The 23,643-nt window shown below is 37.7% G+C and overlaps 1 protein-coding gene across 3 annotated transcripts in view; it reads left to right on the plus strand.

Moving 5' to 3' along the window:
* Positions 1-23,643, plus strand: part of LOC115781262 (voltage-dependent calcium channel subunit alpha-2/delta-1) — a 68,113-nt gene that overhangs the window by 18,620 nt on the left and 25,850 nt on the right. For 2 of the 3 annotated variants that reach the window (XM_030730817.1, XM_030730818.1), the window contains exons 4-23: positions 85-144; positions 845-880; positions 1,780-1,909; positions 7,977-8,108; positions 8,816-8,885; positions 9,140-9,190; positions 9,409-9,508; positions 12,865-13,023; positions 14,392-14,496; positions 15,392-15,470; positions 15,915-15,964; positions 16,068-16,157; positions 16,286-16,360; positions 16,445-16,525; positions 16,912-16,986; positions 20,999-21,070; positions 21,326-21,397; positions 21,868-21,929; positions 22,279-22,355; positions 23,223-23,234. In XM_030730817.1, the coding sequence (XP_030586677.1) occupies positions 85-144; positions 845-880; positions 1,780-1,909; positions 7,977-8,108; positions 8,816-8,885; positions 9,140-9,190; positions 9,409-9,508; positions 12,865-13,023; positions 14,392-14,496; positions 15,392-15,470; positions 15,915-15,964; positions 16,068-16,157; positions 16,286-16,360; positions 16,445-16,525; positions 16,912-16,986; positions 20,999-21,070; positions 21,326-21,397; positions 21,868-21,929; positions 22,279-22,355; positions 23,223-23,234 (1,588 nt within the window). Of the gene's footprint in view, positions 1-84; positions 145-844; positions 881-1,779; positions 1,910-7,976; positions 8,109-8,815; positions 8,886-9,139; positions 9,191-9,408; positions 9,509-12,864; positions 13,024-14,391; positions 14,497-15,391; positions 15,471-15,914; positions 15,965-16,067; positions 16,158-16,285; positions 16,361-16,444; positions 16,526-16,911; positions 16,987-18,347; positions 18,408-20,998; positions 21,071-21,325; positions 21,398-21,867; positions 21,930-22,278; positions 22,356-23,222; positions 23,235-23,643 lie in introns of all 3 variants that reach the window. The other variant, XM_030730816.1, reaches the window with a different exon arrangement.

Genomic DNA, 23,643 nt, shown 5'->3' on the forward strand with positions numbered 1-23,643 from the left:
TTTTCTAAAATGAGACAGATGTTTTGAAGGAGGGATACCTGGTGTAGTTTACAGTCTAAATCCTTGTCATGTTTCACTTCCCAGAAACTGGCCACAGCTGCTGAAGAGTTCCAAATGAGGCATCAGTGGAAGGATGATTTTGAGGTAACAAGGAGAGAAAATACAGAAAAAACAAAACAAAAAAAAATGATGTACATATATACACCTATTATGCAGTATGTATAGTATAGACATGGGAAAACATAACGAGACACAGATACACAAACAGTGATACATGTAGTCTGGATTTATTAGACATAAAGTAATTTGATAGTGTGAATTGTCTTAGAATGTTTTCAGCTGTCATTAGCAGTGAGTACAGTTCCTTTTGTTAGCTGGTTTATTTCTCATTATACGCCGTGTTATGATACATGCCCCTCATTTTCAATGACAGATACTTTGCCTTCTAAAAACACTGGCGGCAGACAATTATATGAGGAAAAAAAGCATTGCTCAGGAAAAATACTTGTCACTTAGACTGTTATTACATTGCTCTCAGTGGGCAAAAAAAAAAAAAAAAAAAAATGCTTACCTGGAGCATTGCAAATGGCTGCAGGGACAAAGGGACATGTGTGAAATATGACCATATCTTATTTGTTTAAGTGAAAAAGCAGGCTAGTGTCTTCATTAACAAAAAACAGAAGAAATTAATGGCATAACTAATGGCATAATAACTGCTAACAAAATAAAGAACAGCTCAGAAATGGATTAAGCATTAATGGTTACATAAATGTTAGGCTTCTTTGTGCAACACCCTGAAGCATCCAAAAAGCCTTATTCGTGCTTCTTTGTCACTTGTTAACAGGATGATGAAATTGCCTACTACAATGCAAAGGACAATGTGAGTGTGCCATTTACTATTCCTTTTGTTCTTTCTCTTTAAGTTCCTGCAAATACATAGGTCATACATGCATCAGTAATGTAGCCCCCCCCCCCCCCCCCCCCCCCCCCCCACACACACACACACACACACACATACACACACACTCACACACACACAGTCTCATCTTGTCTCCTCATTTTACTCCTGCAAAATCCACCACATTTGTGCCTGTTTTCTCTCTTATTGCCTTAGCTTTTTACTGCAGCCCCCAGTTTGCTGCTTCTTGGAGCTTTTCTTCCCATGTAGCTACCTCTCTGTCATCCCTCCTTTCACCCTCTCTCAGGTGAAGAGGTCTCTGCCATGTTTCTCCTCTAATTGACAGATGAGATGTATGAGCTGACTAGGCTCTTGCTTTATTAGGAAGCAACTGTTCGTACTATCTCTCCCTCCCCCTCTACCTCTCTCTCCACCTCTCTACCACAGTCCCTCTCTACCCTGCTTTTGTTCATCTGTATCTCATCTTTTCTTCCCTGTCTCTATTGCTTTCATTGATGTAAATTGGCAAATGCACGGCAGGAGTTATAAATCTCCACAAGGGGCATAAACAGTCTGAGTATCTCCAGCTTCTCCTTCCAAATGAAGATGAGAAAAGGGGGAAAAAAAAGCAAGACATCATCATAAAAACAGTCAATAATGTTTTTCTTAAAAAAGAATGGAGGGTGTGAAAAGTGCAACAATGATAATATCAAAAAGAGGAGTTGTGAAGAATGTACATTTAGACTGTTGTTAAAGTCCTGTTTTTTAAGTAAACCAACATTGCTTCAGTAATTAATATTAAGGTGTCTGTTATGAAATCTTAAACCTATGGTCAGAGTAGCCAGAGCTACTGCTTTTTTATCTCTTTTCTTTCTCTTCAGCTGGATGCAAATGAGACAGAGGGAAGAAAGAACAGGATTCGACCAGACTTTCAAGAGGACCCCTCATTTAAACGTTTGACTGACTACAACCACACAGCTGTCCACATTCCCACTGACATCTATGATGGCTGTGAGAACATCGTCTCTCTCTCTCTCTCTCTCACACACACACACACGCACACACGCACACCAAAGTGGTTACCATGGATACGCCCGACACACCATCCCATTATGAAATGCTGTTTACAGATTGTGCCTCTAGCAAACTTGCCCTTAGCTAAAAGATTGTTTCAAAAAAAGAAAAAAAAAAAGAAAAGAAAAAACCTCACACACATAATATGCTCTCCTGTAGTAATCTGCTGTCTCTTAGCAAAACTGCATGTCCTCAGAATGTAAGCGAACAGACGTTCCTTCAGCTGAAAGGATTTATGTGTGTGTGTTAATGTGTGTATATTTTCCCTTTTTTCAGGAACAATTTTGATATTGAATGTTTTAATTAAACATTTTAGTGGTTCTGCGGCTTTCAATTTAATATTTCATTTGACCATAGCTACAAAGAGAAGTATAAATTTAAATTAATTATGAACATAAATGTTGCAGTTTTCTAATGTCTCCAAAGAGTTCTATAATATAAATAAATATAAATATATAGATACTGACTATATTAGATATATATTTTTTGCTTGATTAGATACTTTATACTTGCTACTCTTGTTTTACACTGTTACACATTAAAGAACACAGTAGAACAGTTTAACTACACTATACACTGGATTGCAATTCTAACACAATAGTATCAGCTGCTGAAATATATCAGTGTATAAACATGAACATTTTTACAACATAGAAGGGTTCATTTCACTACACTGTCACAGAATCTGGTCCATTTCCTGGCTGCTACTCATTGAAGGTTGGTGTATGTTTACTGGACATGAAAATAGTTTCTCTAAATGGAAAAAAAAAAAAAAAAAAGGGCTTGAATGATACCCAAAGCATCGTGTATACTCATGATGTCATGATCTATGTGCTGGAGGAGAAATATGCTGAGCTTAAGACCTGAGCATTACCAGATGGAGCTGTGCAAATATCTGTGTCAGTCACAGCAGACATAAAAAGCCTAGCCTGCTAGCTCACACTACAAAGCTCATGCAATATCCAATTGTGCCTGTGTGAAAATACAGCAGGTAGCTGTATCTTGCCGTCTCGCATCCTGCTAGAGTATGTCCATAGTGAGAACATGTCTGAGGCGCAAGGCTTGTTGCGTACTGTTGGACAGCAGTAGTCCGAGGATGAAGAAACCATTAGCTGGTAACATGGATTGGGAGATATCTTATTAAAGAGTATTTTTGCCCTTTTTGTTATAAAAGTACATTTCTGATCATTTCATCATCATGTGGTGACATTTACCTTGAGTGATACAGCATAATTTAAATCTCGAGAGTCTCTCTGGCATTAGCACAGCTCAAGTTGAATGTCAGTGCCTGGCTGAATATCTTAAGTGTGGTCTGAATTATGTAATAGTTTTAAGTGGCTTTTCCTTTTTCTATCTTTTAGATTTCAACTTCTGGGGTGATGTTCTGAATATAGTGTGACTTACAATGAGAGCAATAAAGCGTTAAGTGATTTGCTCAAGGATATGTCACTACGTATGGTTCTTGAAGAACTTCAGTATCATTCTAGTCTAATTGCTTGCAGACTGGAATGTTTCTGGTTGATGTGTGTTTGTGTATGCTTATCTGTGTTTCCATGAGATGGATAACTGTGTGTTTGTGTTAAGATGTTCAGTAATTAGTGTAGTGGAAAGTAGTGCGTCAGCAGTGACTTGGAGGGACAGCAGGACGGAGTGACTTCCTCAGCATGGACTTCGACCTGCTGGGGAACCGTCTGGCCCCAAGGTTACCTGCTTCACCTTGCTGCTGACCCCAGACACAGGGGCAAAAAGAGGAAGTGGAGATTGGAAATGATAGCTGTCAGGTTTTGTTATCTATGGGTGGACAAGCAAGTCTAGTTTATTAGCATTTCGTTTGAACTTGCTGTAAATTTGTCAATTTTTCCCTGAGATCCCCGTCTGACCTTTAATCTGGGCTGGGTGCCACAGCTACTCATATTGCCTTTCTCTCAAGGATGCTGTTTATTGGTAGCCTGTAATGAGTATGCATAGATACACTTGAGCTTCTGGGACCTACCCAGGAAGATGAAAGAAGCTATAGGTGTGTATGTGTGTGTGTGTTTATGAACGAGAACTAAAACCTGGTGGTACATTGTGGAGAAAAATCTCAGGTACAGAAAAGATGAACCTGCAATTTTATTTTGAGGTTGAGACAATTTTTTTTTTCAGATTTAGGTTAAAATTAGAAACAGTAGGATTGTCTTGCTACTGAAAATTAATTGAAATTAACTAATATATTCAAAAAAGAGCAATGTGAATAGGGAGAAAAATGTATGTCTTAGAGCAAGCACACGGGCTCATATTGTGTCAGATATGGGCACACATGGAGTATGAGTATGTATTTGGTATTCCAAGTCAGAAGGTTCATACGTTATTGAGGTTTCAACTCTCCAATTTGATCTCCACCTTATAAATGTTCCAGGAATAGCCTTTGCTCAGCTGGAGAAAATTAGATTTTCCGGGTAAAGCGGGTGACAAGTTTATGAAATCAGACTCACATGTGTGAAGGGAGTATTGGATGGGATACAGACATGACAGAAAGATCACAAAAGTGTAATCTATCCATTGAGGGATAGAGTGCACAAAACAGAGATATATAAGCAGAAGCTGGACACATGTTGTGTGTATATAAAATCTAGATATTCAATATGCAGACATGAAAAAATAACTATATATCTCAAAGAGAGCATGCTAAGCTAGCCAGCAGTTTTACCTATTGCTGTGAAAAATTATTATCCTCCTTCTTGATTTCTTCATTTTTGCATGTTACATGTTTCAGCTCATGAAGCAAATATTAATATTAGACAAAGATAACCAGAGTAAATACAAAATGCAGTTTTTAAATGATGATTTTATTTATTAAGGAAAAATAGCTATCTTCATTTTGTTTTGGGGGTTTTTTTTGCCACTCAGAGCTGGACTTGCTGGTGTGTTTCAGATCATTAACCTGCTTTAAGTGTGCTTGAGCTTCAGGGTACGAACTGATGGCCGGACATTCTCCTTCAGGATTTTCTGGTAGAGCAGAATTCATGGTTCCGTGAAATTACACACAGGCCATCCAGGTCCTGAAACTGCAAAGCAGCCCCAGACCATGACACTACCACCACAAAATATGAGTGCTCGTATATTTTCTTTTTATGAAATGCTGTGTTTTGCAGCAGATGCAACAGGACTCAAACCTTCCCAAAATCTCAACTTTTTTCTCATCAGTCCACAGAAAATTTTCCCAAAAGTCTTTAAGATGTTTTTTTTGGCAAATGTGAGATAGTCTTTGTGTTCTTTTGGTTTTCTCCTTGGAGCTCTCCCATGGATGCCATTTTGGCCCACTCTCTTTCTTATTGTTGAATCTCAAACACCAACCTTAACTGAAGCAAGTGAGGCCTGCAGTTCTTTAGGTATTGTTCCAGGTTTGTTTGTGACCCAGACTGTGGAGGTCTTTTTTTTTTTTTTTGGTTTGTTTTAATTTCACAGAAGTGCCTTTCTACTAAAATTATTCCTAACTAGCAAAAAACTACCTGATGGGTGTTTGTGCCAGGCTTGCAGCATGTTTTCTTTTTTTTTTTTACCATGTATGGCAAAAAAATGCTTAATGCTTTAATTTATATGCTTAATTTATCTTGTTATTCTTGTTTTACCACTGCACATAGTCAGATGACAAAAGGCTGTTTATGAACACATAAAGACAGAATGATATATACATGTAGCAATGATATTTGTCTTCTTTGCAAGCTACACAGTCAAGATACACAGAAACCTGTTCAAGACAAAATCTAACCTATAAACCCACTGAATATATACTGAATACCCTACCTGTATACTTTTGACCCTGTATGTATAGTTTTGACCCGGTGTGGATTAGAGGAAATCCAAAATAATTTCAAACTTTTGCCCCCAATTCTTGTTTTTTAAAGTGTCTAAAGATGTATGCTTTATAATCAATACACCCTGGGAAAAGAATGGTTCAAAGAACTCATTAAATGCCAAGATCACCATGACATTCACAAGATCATTACTGCAAGATTCACACAGAGTGTATTCTTCTGTCATAGGGAGCTCAGCAGACACCTGTCACCTTTCACCCTTGGGTGTTCAGTGGGTGTAGTGCTTATGATTGGGATTCAACTGCCAGATTTATCGACAATATATACACAAAATCTGCTGTTTGTTTTTCCTCATAACTGCCTATTTTGCTGCATCTCCCTGTCCTGTCATCCAAAAAGCAATTTTCACCTTAGTTTTTGTATTTTTGCATGGCATAAAAAAATGTAGCCGATAAGCAAATTTTGTGCAGTTTGCACCTCAAGCTAATACCTGCTTAGCATTACCTATATAGTGAGTTATATTTATGTTAGCAAATATGTGAGGTATATTGTATTCATTCAAATATCAAACTGTTCTTTTAATTATTAATGGTGGGAATATTAATGTCTTGTACTTGTGACTTTCTTATGTTGAACTTACTATAAATAGTATCTACGCATGCTGTACTGTAGCTGTATAGAAATCTTTTCTTTATTAGCATTCACTGCTAGACAGTTTGTAACCGTTGTTTGTATAAGGGAAAGACTGAGATTTAAAGCAGTGAAAAAATAGAGAGAATATATATCAATCCATATTGCATATTTTTGTGACTTCTATTGCATCCATGATGTCCCACTGAAATAAAGTCATCACTAGGTGTGGATTCAGTGTGGCATACCAAGTGTATCCAGGGAATTCATTAGTGTCAGTGCCAATATGGGCAACCTGAGGACAGTCTTTCCCTTATGAAGCAGCAGTGGATTTTAACTTATTAGAGATTATGACTAACTCAGGGATATTCACAACCACTGAAGACATTAAAAGGCAACATATTACTAGTTAGAGGCTTGTAGTTTGCTTGTGTAATGCCATAACTTGGTCTGTCAGCTCAGCATATGTGAATATCTTCTCACTGTATTGAACTACGTATCTAGCTGCTTGGCTAAAAAGAGTGAGCTTATGCTATCTATCCAACTGCCTATCAGCCTTCATTCAAAAATTATACATACGGTTTGCAGTTTTATCATCATCTAACAAGGGCAGTGGTGTTTTTTTTCTTCCCTCTTGCCTTAAAATTCTAAAATTTAATGCTTAATGAGAGAAATGCATTACTGTGCGTGCACACACTGTAGGCTCTCTCCCTTTCTATAATGAAAAACATGCACTCCTGGCAACCGAGGCTTCATTAACTCTTCACTCTAGAGGAATACATGCAAATGAGCGCTGTTTGCTTTGCACATCAATGAGCCACGTCACACTCAATACAGGATACCCATATGTCCTACACACATGCATGCTACACTTCTACCCACATGTGAAGTTGTACAGAGTCGCATAAAAAATATATGCAGTGCCACATTAGTACAGAAGAAAGAAAGAACACGTGAAAGATAGTAAAAAAAAAAAGAAGCGAGAGGACAGACAGAGTTGGGGACAGCATGTGTTGTGTCTCCATCCATCATCAGTCTTAATGTGGCTCTGAGCTGTCTGGGTGCTGTGTCATTACATCCATAATGCCTGTTGCCTCTCACAGCACACACTATCCATCAAAAGCATGCGCGCGCACACAATAACTCCTGCACACTCAGTTGTGCAGATTATTGGGTGTTTTAGGTAAAACAGTTAAATTGTGTCCATTCAAAGCTATTACTTGTCTAAGTACTATTCCTTGGTATTGATGCCTAATGCAAGCACTATCTGGTTGTGCTAGAGTAATATTTGGTCATGCTCTGCTGGGCAACTGGGGTGACAGTGAGGCCTGTGTGTGAATCTTAATGAATGTGTTAATCTGTGCTGTGCACATGTCTTTGCTCTGCCTTCTAAGGATGATTGCAGAAAACCATCAAAGACATTCGCATATTTGTATTACAGCTGTGCAAAATTAAAATATAATTACTGTGTAATATAGTGAATTCTGTTTGTATCAGTGTCTTCCAGACACAGTTGTCTCTTATATGCATGTTTTCCTTTGACATATGAGTTTGTTTATGTGTATCTGTGCTTCCAGCCACGATTGTGCTGAACGAACTAACCTGGACGGAGGCATTAGAAGATGTATTTAGAAAAAATAGAGAGGATGACCCGACCCTTCTCTGGCAGGTGTTTGGGAGTGCCACAGGCCTGGCTCGTTACTATCCAGGTAGCTTATGTTTTTGTGTATCTGTTCATATAATTCTGAAAATGTGTGTGCTTTTACACACATTGCTTAGTAAATAAGCTCAAACTTGAACTGATTTTATGTTGTGCCTGAGGTTGTCTAGAGCTGCTCCCTCTTGTGTGAGTGTTTTCTTTGCCGAGCTATTTCTATTCATGAGATTCCCTGTCATCATTGACTCTATAGCTTTATGAGAAAGGTTTATGTCTAATATTCATAAATTTGCATTGGCCTTGATTTATCTTCTTTGTTCCTTTCTTTTTAGCTCTTAGCATGCATGGCAGGCAGTCACACAGTCTCAATATACTTACTTGTTTTTATGGTGTCCTTCACTAATAGCTGTACATCGCTGATTATTAATTTATGTGCGTTTCCCTCCTCATAATTTTTTTGTGAGCTTAAAACATGTTATAATGTAGGTAGTTTAATAAACTGATTGTTGTTTCCAACAAGTCGACCTTCATTATGATGCAAAATTTGCTGTTTCTTGTCTATAAAATGATTCCAATATCCTGGGCAGAACATGACACTACATACGTATTTCCAGATTTTGGCAGATCAGCACTCAATCTGACAGTTAGATGTGTTAGAAATTAAGCCAAAATAATAATTTGGGGTGGGGGTGGGGTGGGTTGTTTCAGTTTGCTTTAATTATGATGAAGTCTCAACACATATCTATTCTCCTCTTTTAGCTTCGCCCTGGATGGACGCCCGTAAGACTCCTAGTAAAATTGATCTCTACGATGTCCGCAGGAGGCCATGGTAAGAAAACCAGCTCAGCTCATTGCTTTGAATACCAAATTGACCTTGTTTCTTATATTTGAAAACTAATTCTTATTAACATTGCATTATTACCATTTTTTAATCCTTATTACTTTATTCTATATTAATATGACAATGAAAATATGACTCAAGTTATTGTATTTTCTGGTGTTTATTATTATGTAAATAGTTGGCCTTCAGAGTATGTGTGTCTCAGTCCAGAACTATGTTTGCATTCATTTATGACCATCTAGGTACATTCAAGGAGCTGCCTCACCGAAAGATATGCTAATTCTCGTTGATGCGTGAGTTGTTTGATAATCTCACTGATCCATAACCTTCCCACATCCATCATGATTTCCCCTGATTGTAATGCATGCCTTTCTAGCTTTGCCACATAGTGTAATGTATTTCCCAAGGCAGAAGCAGTTCTAATTACATTGAGTAAAATCTCACAGGACAAGAACTGAGCAGACAGATTGCTGTGAGAAGCTGTCAGGTATTTCTTTTTTTTCTTTTTTAGGAGTGGGAGTGTGTCTGGCTTGACGCTAAAACTGATCAGGACCTCTGTCAGTGAGATGCTGGAGACTCTTTCTGACGATGACTATGTCAATGTAGTGTATGTGAGTATTAGAAACTGTCCACTTGCTGGGTTACTTGGGTGGTCTGTTTGTTCAAGGTGACGGTTGGGGGGGATGCATTATGAGAAACTGGGGCTGAGAGTGAAAGATGGATTCATAATGTGTCCATGAGTGGGCTTGTGAATTTACACGCCAATTCATATCCATTCAGATACATCTTTACACATACACAACAAATGTCCATACACAAACGCACACGTATACACACAAATAAAAGAGAGGCAGAGAGATGGATGGCCAGTAACGAAATATGGATTTCTCTCTGGTCTGACCACCCTGAAACAGGCCTTTAATGAAATACCCACTGCTCTATTTGGTGTACAGGATTAAAACTCTGCAGTACATGCCCCCATCGAATCTCTGGGCCCTCAGATGTGGCTGCAGCTGTGTATGTCCATTCCCACTGCTCCTAAAAGAATTAAAGCTGTACCTCTGACTGGAGTGAACCCCAGGAAACATTTATCACCCTCTCATTCTCTCCATCATTTGTTCTTTTCATCGCTGAGTCATGCAATTCCTCTCAGCATTTCACCATATACCTCCATTCATCTCTTTGTGTCAATGAATGCCCTTCCTCTACATTGTATGCCCCCACTTTTCTATGCACAGCACAGAAACTTTCCTATTTTCACTATTTCTCCTATTTTTTGCCTTTACTTCACCCACCCATCACTTCCATTACCTTCTTCCTCTACAGCATTTTATTCTCTGGCCATCTATTCTAGGCATTCCACACTTGTGATTACACTTGAATGGAGCCAATCAGGAGATTGTGTGATGCGTAGATGGGTGCCTGTGGAGGTGTTTATTAAGATAGGTCTTTGTAGAGATTGGAGCTGTCTTTGTTCCCCTTGCAAATGACAGCCATTCTGACTCTGTTTCCTCTCTCTGGGGACTTTTTGTCTTAGACATAATGCAGTCAATTTCATAGTGGACTTGTGATTCTGCAAAGATGTGCAATTATTAGATTCTGTTGGGGAGCTTGGTGTGTGTGTGTGTCTTAAAAATGAGATAATGAGAGAGATTTGAGCAGACACTGAAATCCAATTCAGTTTTTGACTTTTGAACTTGAACCCTTTAAAAGTACAGTACAGGAGATATGATCAATCAGTAGTCCAAAGAATTAGCAATGCACCTATGGTTGTATTAGGGTGCTAAAGAGATCATTTAGGATTATTGCAGTTGAACCATAAGCATTAAGACTATTTGTTTAAAACGAGTAAACAGCACACCCAGATTATACCATCATGGTCAATAAACTGAAGTTTGGGTTATAATTTTAACAACAAATTTCAGGTCTTGTTTACAACCTGTAAGATTGCACTGCTACTTCTTTTAATTGTTCCAGGCTGTCTTTTTTTTTTTTTTTGCTGTTTTATGCAAATTTGTATTTTTGGATGTCAGCAAAACCAGCAGGAAGGATATCCAAAACGACTAAAGTCAAAATGAAATGGAATTAGAATATTTCTGCCGCAATATATCAGTTACCTAATAGTAAGTCAGTGTCAGTTTGCTCCTGTTCCAACAAAAATCATTATTCCTTGTGTCAGTCACCCTCTCTGTTTCTTTCTGTCGCTGATTCACACATTTATGCACACGCACAAACACACGCACGTACTCAGTCCCCGATGTCTGGCCCTGAGGGTGTTGTTACCTGCCACTAAATCATTAGTCTCTGATATTACCCATAAATCCCTCCTCATTAACAGTAGCCCAGGGACTAAGGTGGCATTTGGTCATGGAAGATGCTCACACTCGTTCTTCACAGCTGGTCAGGTCAGAAGATTGCTGATGGCTGCCTTTCTTCCTTCCCTTATCCTCTCTTTTTGTTTTTGCCCTCGTTTTCTCATGTTCCCACACATCTCACCACACGAGCCTCCATCCCATTTATCCAGCCCATTCAGCCATGTTTTGCCGGCATCAGTCCTCTTAGCCAGTGTCAGTCCAGTGAGCAAGCCAGAGTAGTAAACCAGAATAGAAGACAGTCCAGTGGGATTAGAACTCGAAGATTAGTCTTCTCTCTTGTGTCATCACTAATCCATTCCCAAGGACTGGCCCATCACACATACATGTAAGAGCTGTTGTAATAGGATCACAGCAGAGTAGTGGAATTTGCGGTAGACTGCATTCACATTTGTGTGCAGGGCCAATAGCACAGTCTTACAAAGAAAGAATAGGATTTTTTTTTCAGTAATTATAGAGGACACTTTTTGATATATAATGAAATAAAAATCAGCTAGAAGTCTGTCACATACACTTTGTGAGGTCATTAGTTGCTACAGGAGAAACACCTTATCATGTTCGTACCCCCCCGCGGCCCCATGTTCTCTTCCTCTCACTTTCTGCTCCTCACCATCCCACATTCTAGTCCCACCTTCCTCACTTCTGCTTTAGATAGATTATGTGATAACAGATTCCCATCTGCTCTGCACAGTCAGTCATGTGAACTTCCATTGTGTTTGTGTTGTGTGTGTATATTTGCTCTTGTTTAACGTCTTTTTTGTCAGGCCATAGCCAATGTTGCATTGCTTTTTGGTCCAGTAGAGATGTGTACGTCTGTTATTGTCATTCTAAAAGGAACTTCAAGGCTACCTGGCTCCCTGGAAACACACACAGACAGACATGCACACATACTGATCAGGGCACACATATATTCAGGGCTCTTTTTGCCTCCCTGCTTGTCTCTGTAGATCAGTGTTTCAGCCTCTCTATTGGCCATCTCACAGAGACACATTGATTAGTTGAGATCGATGAGGTGCAGTATTGTTTCAGAAGAGTTCTGCAACACAATAGATTGCTGGGAATGGGACAGCAGGCTGCTGTGCTGTCCCGTGTCCTTTGTGCGCTATCATTAGAAGTTATTTTCTGTTGTTTAATTTATGCTGTCTTTTTAATTATTGCCATTAGGAGCTCTCTAAAAATGCCTTTTTTTTCCTTACTCCTAGGCACTGTAAAAGATTTAGTTCATAAGTTCAACTTGAAACAAACCTCTCTACAGACTATATGCTTTAGGTACATTTTTGGGTGGAGTGTTTGTGCATGTGTGCACTGTGAGGTGAAAATGAGCAAGTCTCACCTTTAAAAAAAGATGATGATGCTGCTGTATAACAGAATCTTGTTTCCATGGGTACCGAATCATTGAGCTCTGAGGATGTGAAGCAATTAGTGGAGCTTGATGAATGTGTCTGTTTACCACTGCCTGATAACAGCCAAGGCCAGGTGGTAGTGTTTGTGTGTCCGTGTGTGTGTGCTGCATTTGTGCAATTTGCTGGATTTGCACACATGCTGTAATTGTAGGAATGATTTTCAGGTCATAACTCCTGGCCTCTGTTTTCCAGTTCAACACCAGGGTGAAGAAGACGGCTTGTTTCGACCATCTGGTTCAAGCCAACGTGAGGAACAAAAAGCTGCTGAAGGATGCTGTGCAGAACATCACAGCTAAAGGAATTACAAATTACACAAAAGGCTTTGAGTTTGCTTTTGAGCAGCTCTCTGCGGTAAGAAGAGCGTGCTATTTTGCCAGACTTTGGGCTGATTGTGAGCACAAGTTGTAAAGCAAGTTTTGAATGAATGTTGCCTGTAATGCGTCCATGTTTTGACAGCCTCAGATTGTTGTGTTTTACTGCCATCTGCTGGTTAAATATGTTACTCGATTGCCTGGTGAGTGACAGAAATAATGCAGTGTTACACCTGCGTACTGGTCAAACAGTCCCAAATATTACCTCCTACGTTTATTTCCTAATCACTTTTTCGTGACCTGAAGGAAAAAGTCAAGAGAAGCAAATACACCCGCTCTTACGCTAGACTCCTTAATATTGTGAAACTAACGTCCAGAAGATGGACAACAAAATGTGCATCTCAGTGATCCAGTGCTACTTCTTTTTCTCCTTCTTGTTTAGAATTTCTTTAAATGAACTAAAATTTGTCCCAACCTGAAATGCACTTCAGTATAGCTCATATTCTTGATTTAGAGAGTCTATAAATTTGTGTTCTTCACGCAAGAAGCAAATTTCATTACAGCAGTGTAATGTTCATAGTCCACCTGTAGGTTTAACAGCCTGCTGTTGAAAATTCAAACCCAATCAGTAGGTTATAGCTTGAAATAGAAAACATACTTTTAATTAACATTCGCATGATCTGTGCCACTTTGATTATTTTCATGAATGGCAGTCGCTATGAATTATGGGATGTAATTGTCACATTTCCTTTTATAAAGGATTGTTCAGTGTATTCTGTACTAAAGGAGGTAATAAAGGAAGCACTGAAGCACCTTTCAGTGTAATTATAGAATTCAAATGTATTATTATTACTAATGCACAGAAACGTCCAGTTTCTTCCCTCATTTATGAACCTTTCCTAAATGAAATTGACTATTCAACACCATCCTTGATCTTTTACTGAATAATATTAATGCAGCAAGTTAGAAGTGTTGCATATTTGATGGGATTTGGAGTAAGATGTTTAGACTTTAAAGCCCTCCAATGGATCCAAGAAGCTGCGGTGTTGATAACATGTCCTCATTTTGTGTTGGACAAAGCGAAGCATGAATGGCACTACATGAAAGGCAGAAGGTTTTAGCCACTGGGAAAAATATATAGAGTTTGTCTCCTCTCACATAGGCCTTAGCTACAGTAGAGGCAGCATGGTGGTGCAGTGATTAGCATTGTTTCTTTATAGCATGAAGGTCCTGGGTTCAAATCTGATGGCTGGCTGGGGCCTCTCTGTGGGTTTTGGGAATGTATGAATATTTCTCTCTGGAATAAATTGTGAGATGCTCTCAAAGACTAGTTGACTGAAGATGACCTCACACAGCACATGTGGCTAAAATACATAATAAATAAAAACTTGCTTATTTTCTGTGATAGACTAATGTGAGCAGAGCAAACTGCAACAAGATTATCATGCTGTTTACTGATGGAGGAGAGGAAAGAGCCCAGGCCATATTACAGAAATACAATGCTGACAAAAAGGTATACAGGACACACACACACACACACACACGTTTCCATCATTATAGAGAACAGTAAACTGACTAGCATTAATTCCCTGGAGAGCCAAATCAACCCTGTCTTTACTTTCTTAAGATAATTCTACCATACTTTGAAAGTTAATGATTAACATTATAGGAGCTTGCTTTTTGTCCAAAAAAGGGAAGCTTGAGTAAAGAGATTTACATCACACAATATGAACAATACAAGCACACACCTACCGACAAACTCAAGTGTACATTACCTTTTGGAAGTCCCTTTGGGTTGTGTTTCTGCATTCACATCCTCTTTATGCAAAAAAAAAAAAAAAAAAAAAAAAAAAAATTGTTCACAAGGCAGATGAGTGTGTGAAACTAAGGCCTCACACATTTTCCAAAATAGTTGGGATGCTGTGCAAAATATGAACAAAAACAAAACAGAGTGATTTTGCAGATGAACCAGGCTAAAGTCCAAAATTTCCATTTCTCACTTTTTTATGTTTCTTCTAGATTAACATGCAAAAAGACTTTCATTTATGACTTTAGTTGTTTATTTACAGTTTATGCATCAGAAAAATGAGGAGTGAAAAAATGTCAGTGGCCTCCGCCTGTAAAACCATTCCTGTTTTGGGGGTTTTCTCACTGTTGCCCCTCTAGTGCACCTGTTGTTAATTTCATTAACACCAAAGCAGCTGAAACTGCCCAGATCAACATCCTAGAAGTTGTACCCTCATACAAAAAAAGTGTTCCTTTAATTTTTTTGAGCAATATATTTTCAAATAATACAGGCTTTAAATGGTCTGCAAATTATTTCATTTATTCAGAGGGTTTACACAATGTTGCATTATTTAACATTGTAAGACATAAAGCTGTAAGATTTTTTTAATTCTATGCTTCAGGTTAGGATCTTCACCTTCTCAGTAGGACAACACAACTACGATAAAGGACCCATTCAATGGATGGCCTGCTCGAACAAAGGTACAACACAGATCCTGACGTGTTTCTGTGCTTAAACTGTTCTCAGTATTGATGATGATGAGAACATGATGTTCCAATAACCAGATGAGGAGGTCCACAGAGTGATCTCAACTAACTTGGGGTGTTTAAGGACAGCATAACACACAGTAGGAATGTCTGAAAAGGGCACAGCATTAATGGGCAACACCAGAAAACTGTCTTCAGTCCTGTTAGTCATTTGCTCTTCTTCAAAATCTAAACAGCTCATACAGGGATGACTGAACATTATTCACCCTGTAGATGATGCAAAAGAGAAGGACAATCTCATTACTGATGCACAAGCAAGAGCTCTGGAAGGCAATTATTTCATGTATTATTTTCTGTTAACTCAGCTGACACAATCAAATTTTATGTTGCACTGTATTAAAATACTTACTCATTTATAATATATTGTTTCCTAAACAGGGTACTTCTATGAGATTCCTTCCATTGGAGCCATCAGAATAAACACACAGGTGATTATTATTATTAAGAATGTTATTTAATTTTGGCCAATTAAAGAATGTATTTTATCCAAAATAAAGTGGAATATTAGATGGTGTTATGTGTCCCATTTAGGAATATCTAGATGTTTTGGGAAGACCTATGGTTCTAGCAGACAAGCAGGCCAAGCAAGTCCAGTGGACTAACGTATACCTTGATGCTCTGGTACACTTTTGTAATTTATGTTATAAATTTATATTTCTTATGAAAAAAATCAACCGTGTTGCTCAAAGTCTTGATTTACGCTACTGAAAAATATTACTGAATTGTGCTTTTGCTTGATTGTCAATCAGGAGCTTGGTCTCGTCATCACTGGAACACTACCTGTCTTCAACAGAACCAAGACTATAGATGAAAGAAATGGAGAGGTATAGTAAATAAATGCATGAACGGATCAGTATATGCCTGATTGTTGTATCTGTCCTTATCTTTTCTCTCATACTTCCCATTAGCGACAGAATCAGTTGATTCTTGGCGTAATGGGGATTGACGTGTCTCTTGATGACATCAAGAAGCTCACGCCACGCTTCACAGTGAGTGTAACACCCATACCTGTTTGTGATCACATGCATGGAGACAAATGTATTTGTTGTAAAGGGCCAGCTTTACAAGACTTGGTCCGTTGTAAAGAACTTGCTCAGATGTTTCCATCTGGAGCAGTTAGTGAGTGATGTGATTCATTAGATGGCTTGTTCTTTTACAGTCTCTGTTTAAAAAAAGGTCACCCACAGATAAGAATGCTTTTGTTATCAGTTACTGGTCCGTTGTTCTGTGGTGTACTCATGTTTTTTTGGACCAGTGAAGCCCTTCTTTTACACTTTTTTGATAGTGCCCTGCCATGTCGTAAATGTATCAAAATCATGGGATTTTCTGGACATAAATATTAGATTCCTTTTTCTCTGTTCCTGTTTTGCATCAGATTGGTCCAAATGGATACTACTTTGCCATAGATCCCAACGGCTATGTCTTGCTGCACCCCAATCTCCAGCCAAAGGTATGGCATCTGGTCTTATACATAGCTTTGTGCGGCTCAGTAGGTCCATGTCTGAAAGCATTACAGTATATTGGAACAATTTTTCATGGTTTCACAGTAACTGTTTGCACTCAGTGAATATTATTCTAGTTAGCATATGGTGCAGGCTCCTTTCAGACTTTTCCACATTCACAATGTCACCTCATCAGTCTTCATAAAGTGAATCTATTTCTCAGTTAGAGTATGACTTGATATCATCAGTCCTCAGATATTGGCTAGAAGGTCACCCCCCCACCCCACCCCCATATGGGATTAAATAGATATGTAGACTTGGCAATGAACTGATATATATTTTTAAGAATGGAAGATAAAAATAAGCCCTTTGGGATATTATAAAGATAAAATGTTTTACAGTTACAGCCTTAACTAAAATTTGACTTACTCCTCTGTCATGCTACTGCAAATTTTTTTTTCTTTCTCATAACATAAATTAAGTTTTATAAATAAAGATTGTTTTTAGAATAGCCATTACTGCATCCAGTTTCAGCCAAATAAAGAATTTAATATTGTAGTTTTGAAAATTAGATAACATTTAAAATTCAAATACGAAGGAAATGCTTCCATGTAAAGCAAGGAGAGTGCCACCAAGCATACCAACTTTGATGCAGTCTTTCTTGAGCTGTCAAAGGCCCTGACTCGTCTTACAATTCCTTAAATAAATGCATTAGGGCTTTTTGCCACAGGTATGAATTAAGATGGGGCCCATCATGAGTTAACCAAAACCTCACATGTGGTCTTGGCCCACTTTTCAGCAAATCTTTGTGCATTTCACTACCTGCAGCTTGAGGCAAGCAAGCACTCGCAAGGGCAATATGCTGCCCAGAAATTCAGAAGAGCACCTCTTAAATCCTTTAAGATGCACTTCATCTATCAATCTGCTCTCCACACTCAGATCCATTAAGACTAACATGCCTTGAGCCACTTATTTTAATTATTAGTTTAAAAAGTTTTTTAATTAATTTGAATGTTTTCAATCCACAAAAAAGCAAAACAAAGAAACAAAAACATATTATAATCGCAACTTTTTGCTTCTGAAAGTAAAATTATGTTTACAGACAGTAGTTGAAAACTTCTATAAATAGTAAACATGGGAAAAATGAAGAGACTGTGGTTATGGCATGGAGTATCTTTATAAATGTTTATATATTCATGTCTTTCTCGTTTTAATGTGTATTGCAGAGCTAAAAAATATTTGTTTTCATTTTTTGCAAGCTGGTGTATTTTTTTCCCTTTTTTTTCTCTCCACCACAAAAAATATTTCATCTGTCTCAAAATTCAGAGACATCAAAGTTTATCTTTGCATCTTTTCATAAATTTCCTAGAAGAGGATTCGTTACAGGAAGCTCAGACTCAATAATAAGTATGCTGCCACTTTTCATGAGGTGAGATAAAGTAGATCTACTGTAGTTTGCAGAAGTAGTCATGTAGTATTTTCTGTAGATGAAGAGATTTCAATAGATGAAGAAGCAATAACCATAGGGAACTATCACCTTTTGCAGAGAGTATCTGTTCTCTATATTAATAATGCGACTATATGACTTCAGATTTCTTTAAATCTGTAAATCTGTGAGCCAAAAGCAACCTTATCGTAATAACACAGACACTCAAACATACATAAGCATCAAAGGTATCTGAATTATCACATGTTAATGCAGCATTCAAACAAGCTAGTTTCCCATCAGCCCTCCACACTTTTTAAGTATGTAAGGCTCACTGTCTGAATGGGAGATTGTATGAATACTGATGGGCCTCTCTCTTTCATACTGTCTCAGCTCTCTCTGTATTTGATTATGTTTGTGCATATTTCATATTCATCACACAGACTTACCCTGCTGCTAGTGTTTTCATTCTGATCTCACATCCCATCTCTACTCACTACATTGTTGACATACAGTGCTCCCCTACTTTCTTACCCTTTCTTTTCTAACTCCTTATGTCTCATTTGATCTTTTTTTCTTTGCTGTTCACACCATCCACTGTTCCCATTTCCATTCACTTCATTTTCTTTCCTGTCTAGCTTATGTTTGATGTTTAATTCTGTATCACTCAGTGTTGTACCTCTTGATCTTTTATTCTTTCTTTTCTCGTTTTCATGTTGAGATGCTTCGTCGTCATCATCTTCCTTTGTTGCTTCAATTTATTTCACTTACATGTAAGAACCTCGACTCGTGCCCTTTAGTGTAAATGATTATTTCAGTTATTGCTTTTCCCACACTTTATCTTCATTTTAAAACTGAACAAAGCAAAGTTCTTCTTCTGTCTCCAGCATAGCCTACTTTAATGTCAAACTCTGTATTATTTGATTTGCAGTACTGCATGTACAATGTATACCACCATGCAAGAAACTATGTAGAAAACGTCACTTGAACACTGCTATGCTCTCACCACATTACCCTTCATTTTGAGTGAAAAACTAAGGACAGACTGGTATCAGATTCCATGTATTGCTGTTTTATAGAGAAGCACAAGATTACTGCTACTATTTTATACCACCATAAAGCCACTCAGACGTATAGGGTTTTTAAGAGAGGACATTCATAGAGTTCAGTGTCACTTTGTATCAAATCTGATTCAGCTGTGTCTGATGTCAGATACATAGTCAAAGTGCTGCCATATGTTAGCCTCCATTTTTTTATGCCCACGATTTGACTAGATTCATGTGTTGAGGAAAATTAATGAAGTGACCAGAAGAGAACATCTTAGTACAACTTACTGATGTCCTTCACAAATTAGTACAGTAATACCTAAATCCTGGTGTTTCCCAAACCTTTTATCTTTAACCATGCTCTAAAAGTGTTAAAATGTCCAAAAATGATTAAAAAGCACATTTTTGTTTATAATAATATTAAAGAAATCCTAAAAAGTATACATCTCTGCTAGCTGTTAGCTATATATGGTAATAACTGAAGTTTCATGAACAACATGCAGGGTGAAATTGGAAATTTATCAAAGGAAATAATTTCCTTGAGAGTATTGTTGTCTAATTGCTAAAGTGTCTAAACAGTCACAATAATACATATGCATGCACATTTAAGTTATCGATAAAGTAACTTAGCAGCTGGGTTACAGGTTGAGCTCAGAGCACAGTTTCCATTTTTTAGTACCTTAAAATGAATTTTTTTTGCCATTTATTTGAATAAAATCATTTACAATTAGGGAAAAAAGAATAAGGAATGGAATGAAGGAATCTCATATAGCTGCTCTGACCACTTCAAACCTGCTCCTATAAACACAAAAGCAGTTTTCCTGGACAACTTTCTAACAAGAGAAGCCACAGGTTCTTGCAAATACAAAATTAGCTTTTAAGAAACAGAAACAGAAGGAAGTGACATCAAACAGTGCAGTGATGCAGACAGTGCATTATAAACATTATAATTCACCAAACATGCACCATTATAAACCATAAGCAAGTGACTATGAACAGTGATAACTGTGCAGCCTTGCTTTAGTTTGGTGTCACTCACTGGGTAGTTACAGCAGGCTGTGTATAAGATAAGACAGATTTTATTGTTTTATTTAATCTAAAAAACCCTAAAATGTATAAAAACTTATTTTTGTGGCTTTATTATTCTTACTTTGAAAATGTTAAAAGCAATATGATTTTATTATAGCTTAATCTACCTTACTTGTGCATTTAATTGTCAAAATACAAAAGAGCCTGTTGTAGACTGATGGCGAATAACAATAACTGGTGAACAATAATATTGTCAAATGGTCCCCTGGAACATTTTTCTGTATCAGCTCAGTCGACTTCAGATTAATTGATACGTCCGAACAGTTTTATATTACGAAACTAATATTTTTATGTAAACAGTATTTCAAGCTCAGCTAATCAAAAGTCTAAAGATGAATCAAGCTTCTTCTGTGTTTTGACTGCACTGATCCTGTCTTTTGTCTTTAGATTGAGTTGCTTGTAGTTAAATTAATCTTAAATTATGCTTCTCTTCAAAGTGAAACGTTATCCTTTCCACAGAATCCTAAATTTCAGGAGCCTGTTACTCTGGACTTTCTGGATGCTGAGCTGGAGAATGACATCAAAGTGGAGGTACAGTATGTAGAAACACAAACGCCCCCATTCTCCTCAACCAAACACACAAGTAAAAGCAACGCTTGCCACACAAACAGATACGTATCCAAATGTCTCATCATGAAACTGCTAATCTTAGTCTTTGCAAGTGGTTTTCCAGGTGACCATAACTTGTTGATATGAAGTTATGAGACAAACTGTTCAAATTAACTGATCATCAGTGAATCATCACATAAAAGTGTAACTACACAGTTTTGTTTTCTCTATGTGTAGATCAGGAGAATGATGATTGACGGTGAGACAGGAGAACGCACTATTAACACGCTGGTGAAAGCTCAGGATGAGGTAAGGCAAGAATACTAAAGGGGATTAAAATATCACAGTGACGTAAGTGATGGAAGTTTATACAATAGACAAACCCAGGCACACATTACATTATAATTTCAATGCAAAATTATTTTAACTTTATGAATGAAGCACTGAAATTCCTGTCAAAATGCTGACATATTAAGGCAGCAGTTAGTATAAATATGTTTTAGGTACAATGTGTGTTAAATTTAATTGTATTTTCTGCTGCAAGATGTCATTATTTGTTGTGACTTTCTATAATGAAGATCCTCTTGCAGTGGGGATTTTATGGACTATCCACTTATACAAGTGTGGTGCTACTGATGTGCCAGACTTTCTGGATTGGGATGAAAATAGTTTTTGATTATTTAGTTATTTATTTTTCAAAACACACAAAAAAGAGCTAGATACTTTACCATTATAGAACCAGTCTGAATTCTGTTCTTTGTATGCATCATCTCTGACAGAGGTATATAGATAGAGGAGTCAGGACCTACACATGGGCACCAGTTAATGGAACAGACTACAGGTGAGACATATTACAAAAGAGATATTTTGTAATATCTATTTCTTTAAGGTTGGTCAAGCTGCTTTTATGTCAATTCAATCCCACTAACTACTGAGACATCAAATGTTGGAGGATTCTTCTTAAGCCAACAGGGGTCACTCTCTTGTTTCAAACATCAGGCTCTGTTGTTTAAGAAATACATTTAAGGAATCATATGTGTAATTCACCAAACATGCACCAAAATATGTTGTTTTTTTTTCTGAAAAACAGAAAAACAGCATTTAAAAACAGCACTGGTGCACTGTACAGTTTTACTCAAATTACCATAAAATGTTACCTTTAAGTGTGACTGTCATCATATTTTCTGCAGCCTGGCCCTTGTTTTGCCTAAATACAGTGAACACTTCATTCAAGCTAAACTGGGGGAAGATATCAAACAAGCCATGTGTAAGTATGACATACACAGTCATGATAACCAGCATGCAAACAAATTATTACCCCTATGCATACTGTCTTTGGATAGTCTCTTGAGTATCCCCACTTGCTTTATACTGCTTGCTCCTAGCTGGACCCATAGCAACTCCTTTGTATTTACTGCTCAGAAATCCCTACAGAGCTTTTCTTTTGTAGTGTAACCCACTGGTCAGTCACCCTTCACTCCCACACAACCTCTTCCACATGGTTTCCCTCTCACATACCCAGCTCAAGCACTGAGTCTTTTGATCCTGTCTCTTTTTTGCACTTCCATCCTTCTTTACTCCCTTCATCTGGCCCCTATTCTGTCTTATGTGAAGAAGAGGCCTCTCTCATCTCCTCATTATCACCTCCATTACTAAACTGGTTGTTTTTTGCACATTACACTTTTAAAAATATTTCTGTAGCCAATTATATCTCTCTTCCTGTCATTAAGTCCAACTTTTCCTTCCTAAATTTTTAACAGGGTGATGACCTACCTTAAGCAGACATATCTTGGGATTTTTTTTAATATCTAATCTGTCCTCACCTCACACTCTTCATTCTTCTTCATACCCCAACTCCCTCTCCCTCTTTATTCTTTTTTCTTCAGCCTATTTATTTATTTTCATACTATGCTCCCAAAGCTCTCTGTACAATGCAATCTGGCTGCTTCTTTTAACACGCCAGAGCATAGCGAATATAATATTTAGTTGCTTATAAATCACCAAAACATAGTTCAAGCACACGCTGACACATACACACACATTCTGCATGCCACTCTTTGTACAATTTCTCGCATTTTGATTGTGATGCAGCTTTTTCTCTCTCTTCTCTTGCTTCTACACTGGGATTTTGCAGCTTCTTCTTGGGGCAAGTAATCGCTGTTCTGTGTCCTCTGTATTCTTCTTGCTATGCGATGCCCTTCCACTGCATAAGCTTGTCTGTTCTTAATATGTTGCATTTCACAAAATATTGTTAGGGATGCTCGGGCTTATAAAAGCATGGGTGGTCATTTTGATCAAAGGATCTAATTAGCAGAAAAAAAAAAACACTGGACTCAGCACATAACTGGCTTTAGTTATTTTTTTTTGCTAACTTTGATGTAAACACCACAAAGCATAAGCAACTAATGGTGTAGCTATGAACAGATGAGATCTTGACTAACTCTTTCAGCCTCTGTATCACTCCCTCGCTTGCCATAACAACTCTGTCACTGTGCCATAAATGCTGTCAGAACGTTTACAGGCCCGTTAAAGAAAGTAGCATGCTGTGCTTTAGT

This window comes from Archocentrus centrarchus, chromosome 6 (assembly GCF_007364275.1).
Source record: "Archocentrus centrarchus isolate MPI-CPG fArcCen1 chromosome 6, fArcCen1, whole genome shotgun sequence".
In the NCBI taxonomy this organism is placed as follows: domain Eukaryota; kingdom Metazoa; phylum Chordata; class Actinopteri; order Cichliformes; family Cichlidae; genus Archocentrus; species Archocentrus centrarchus.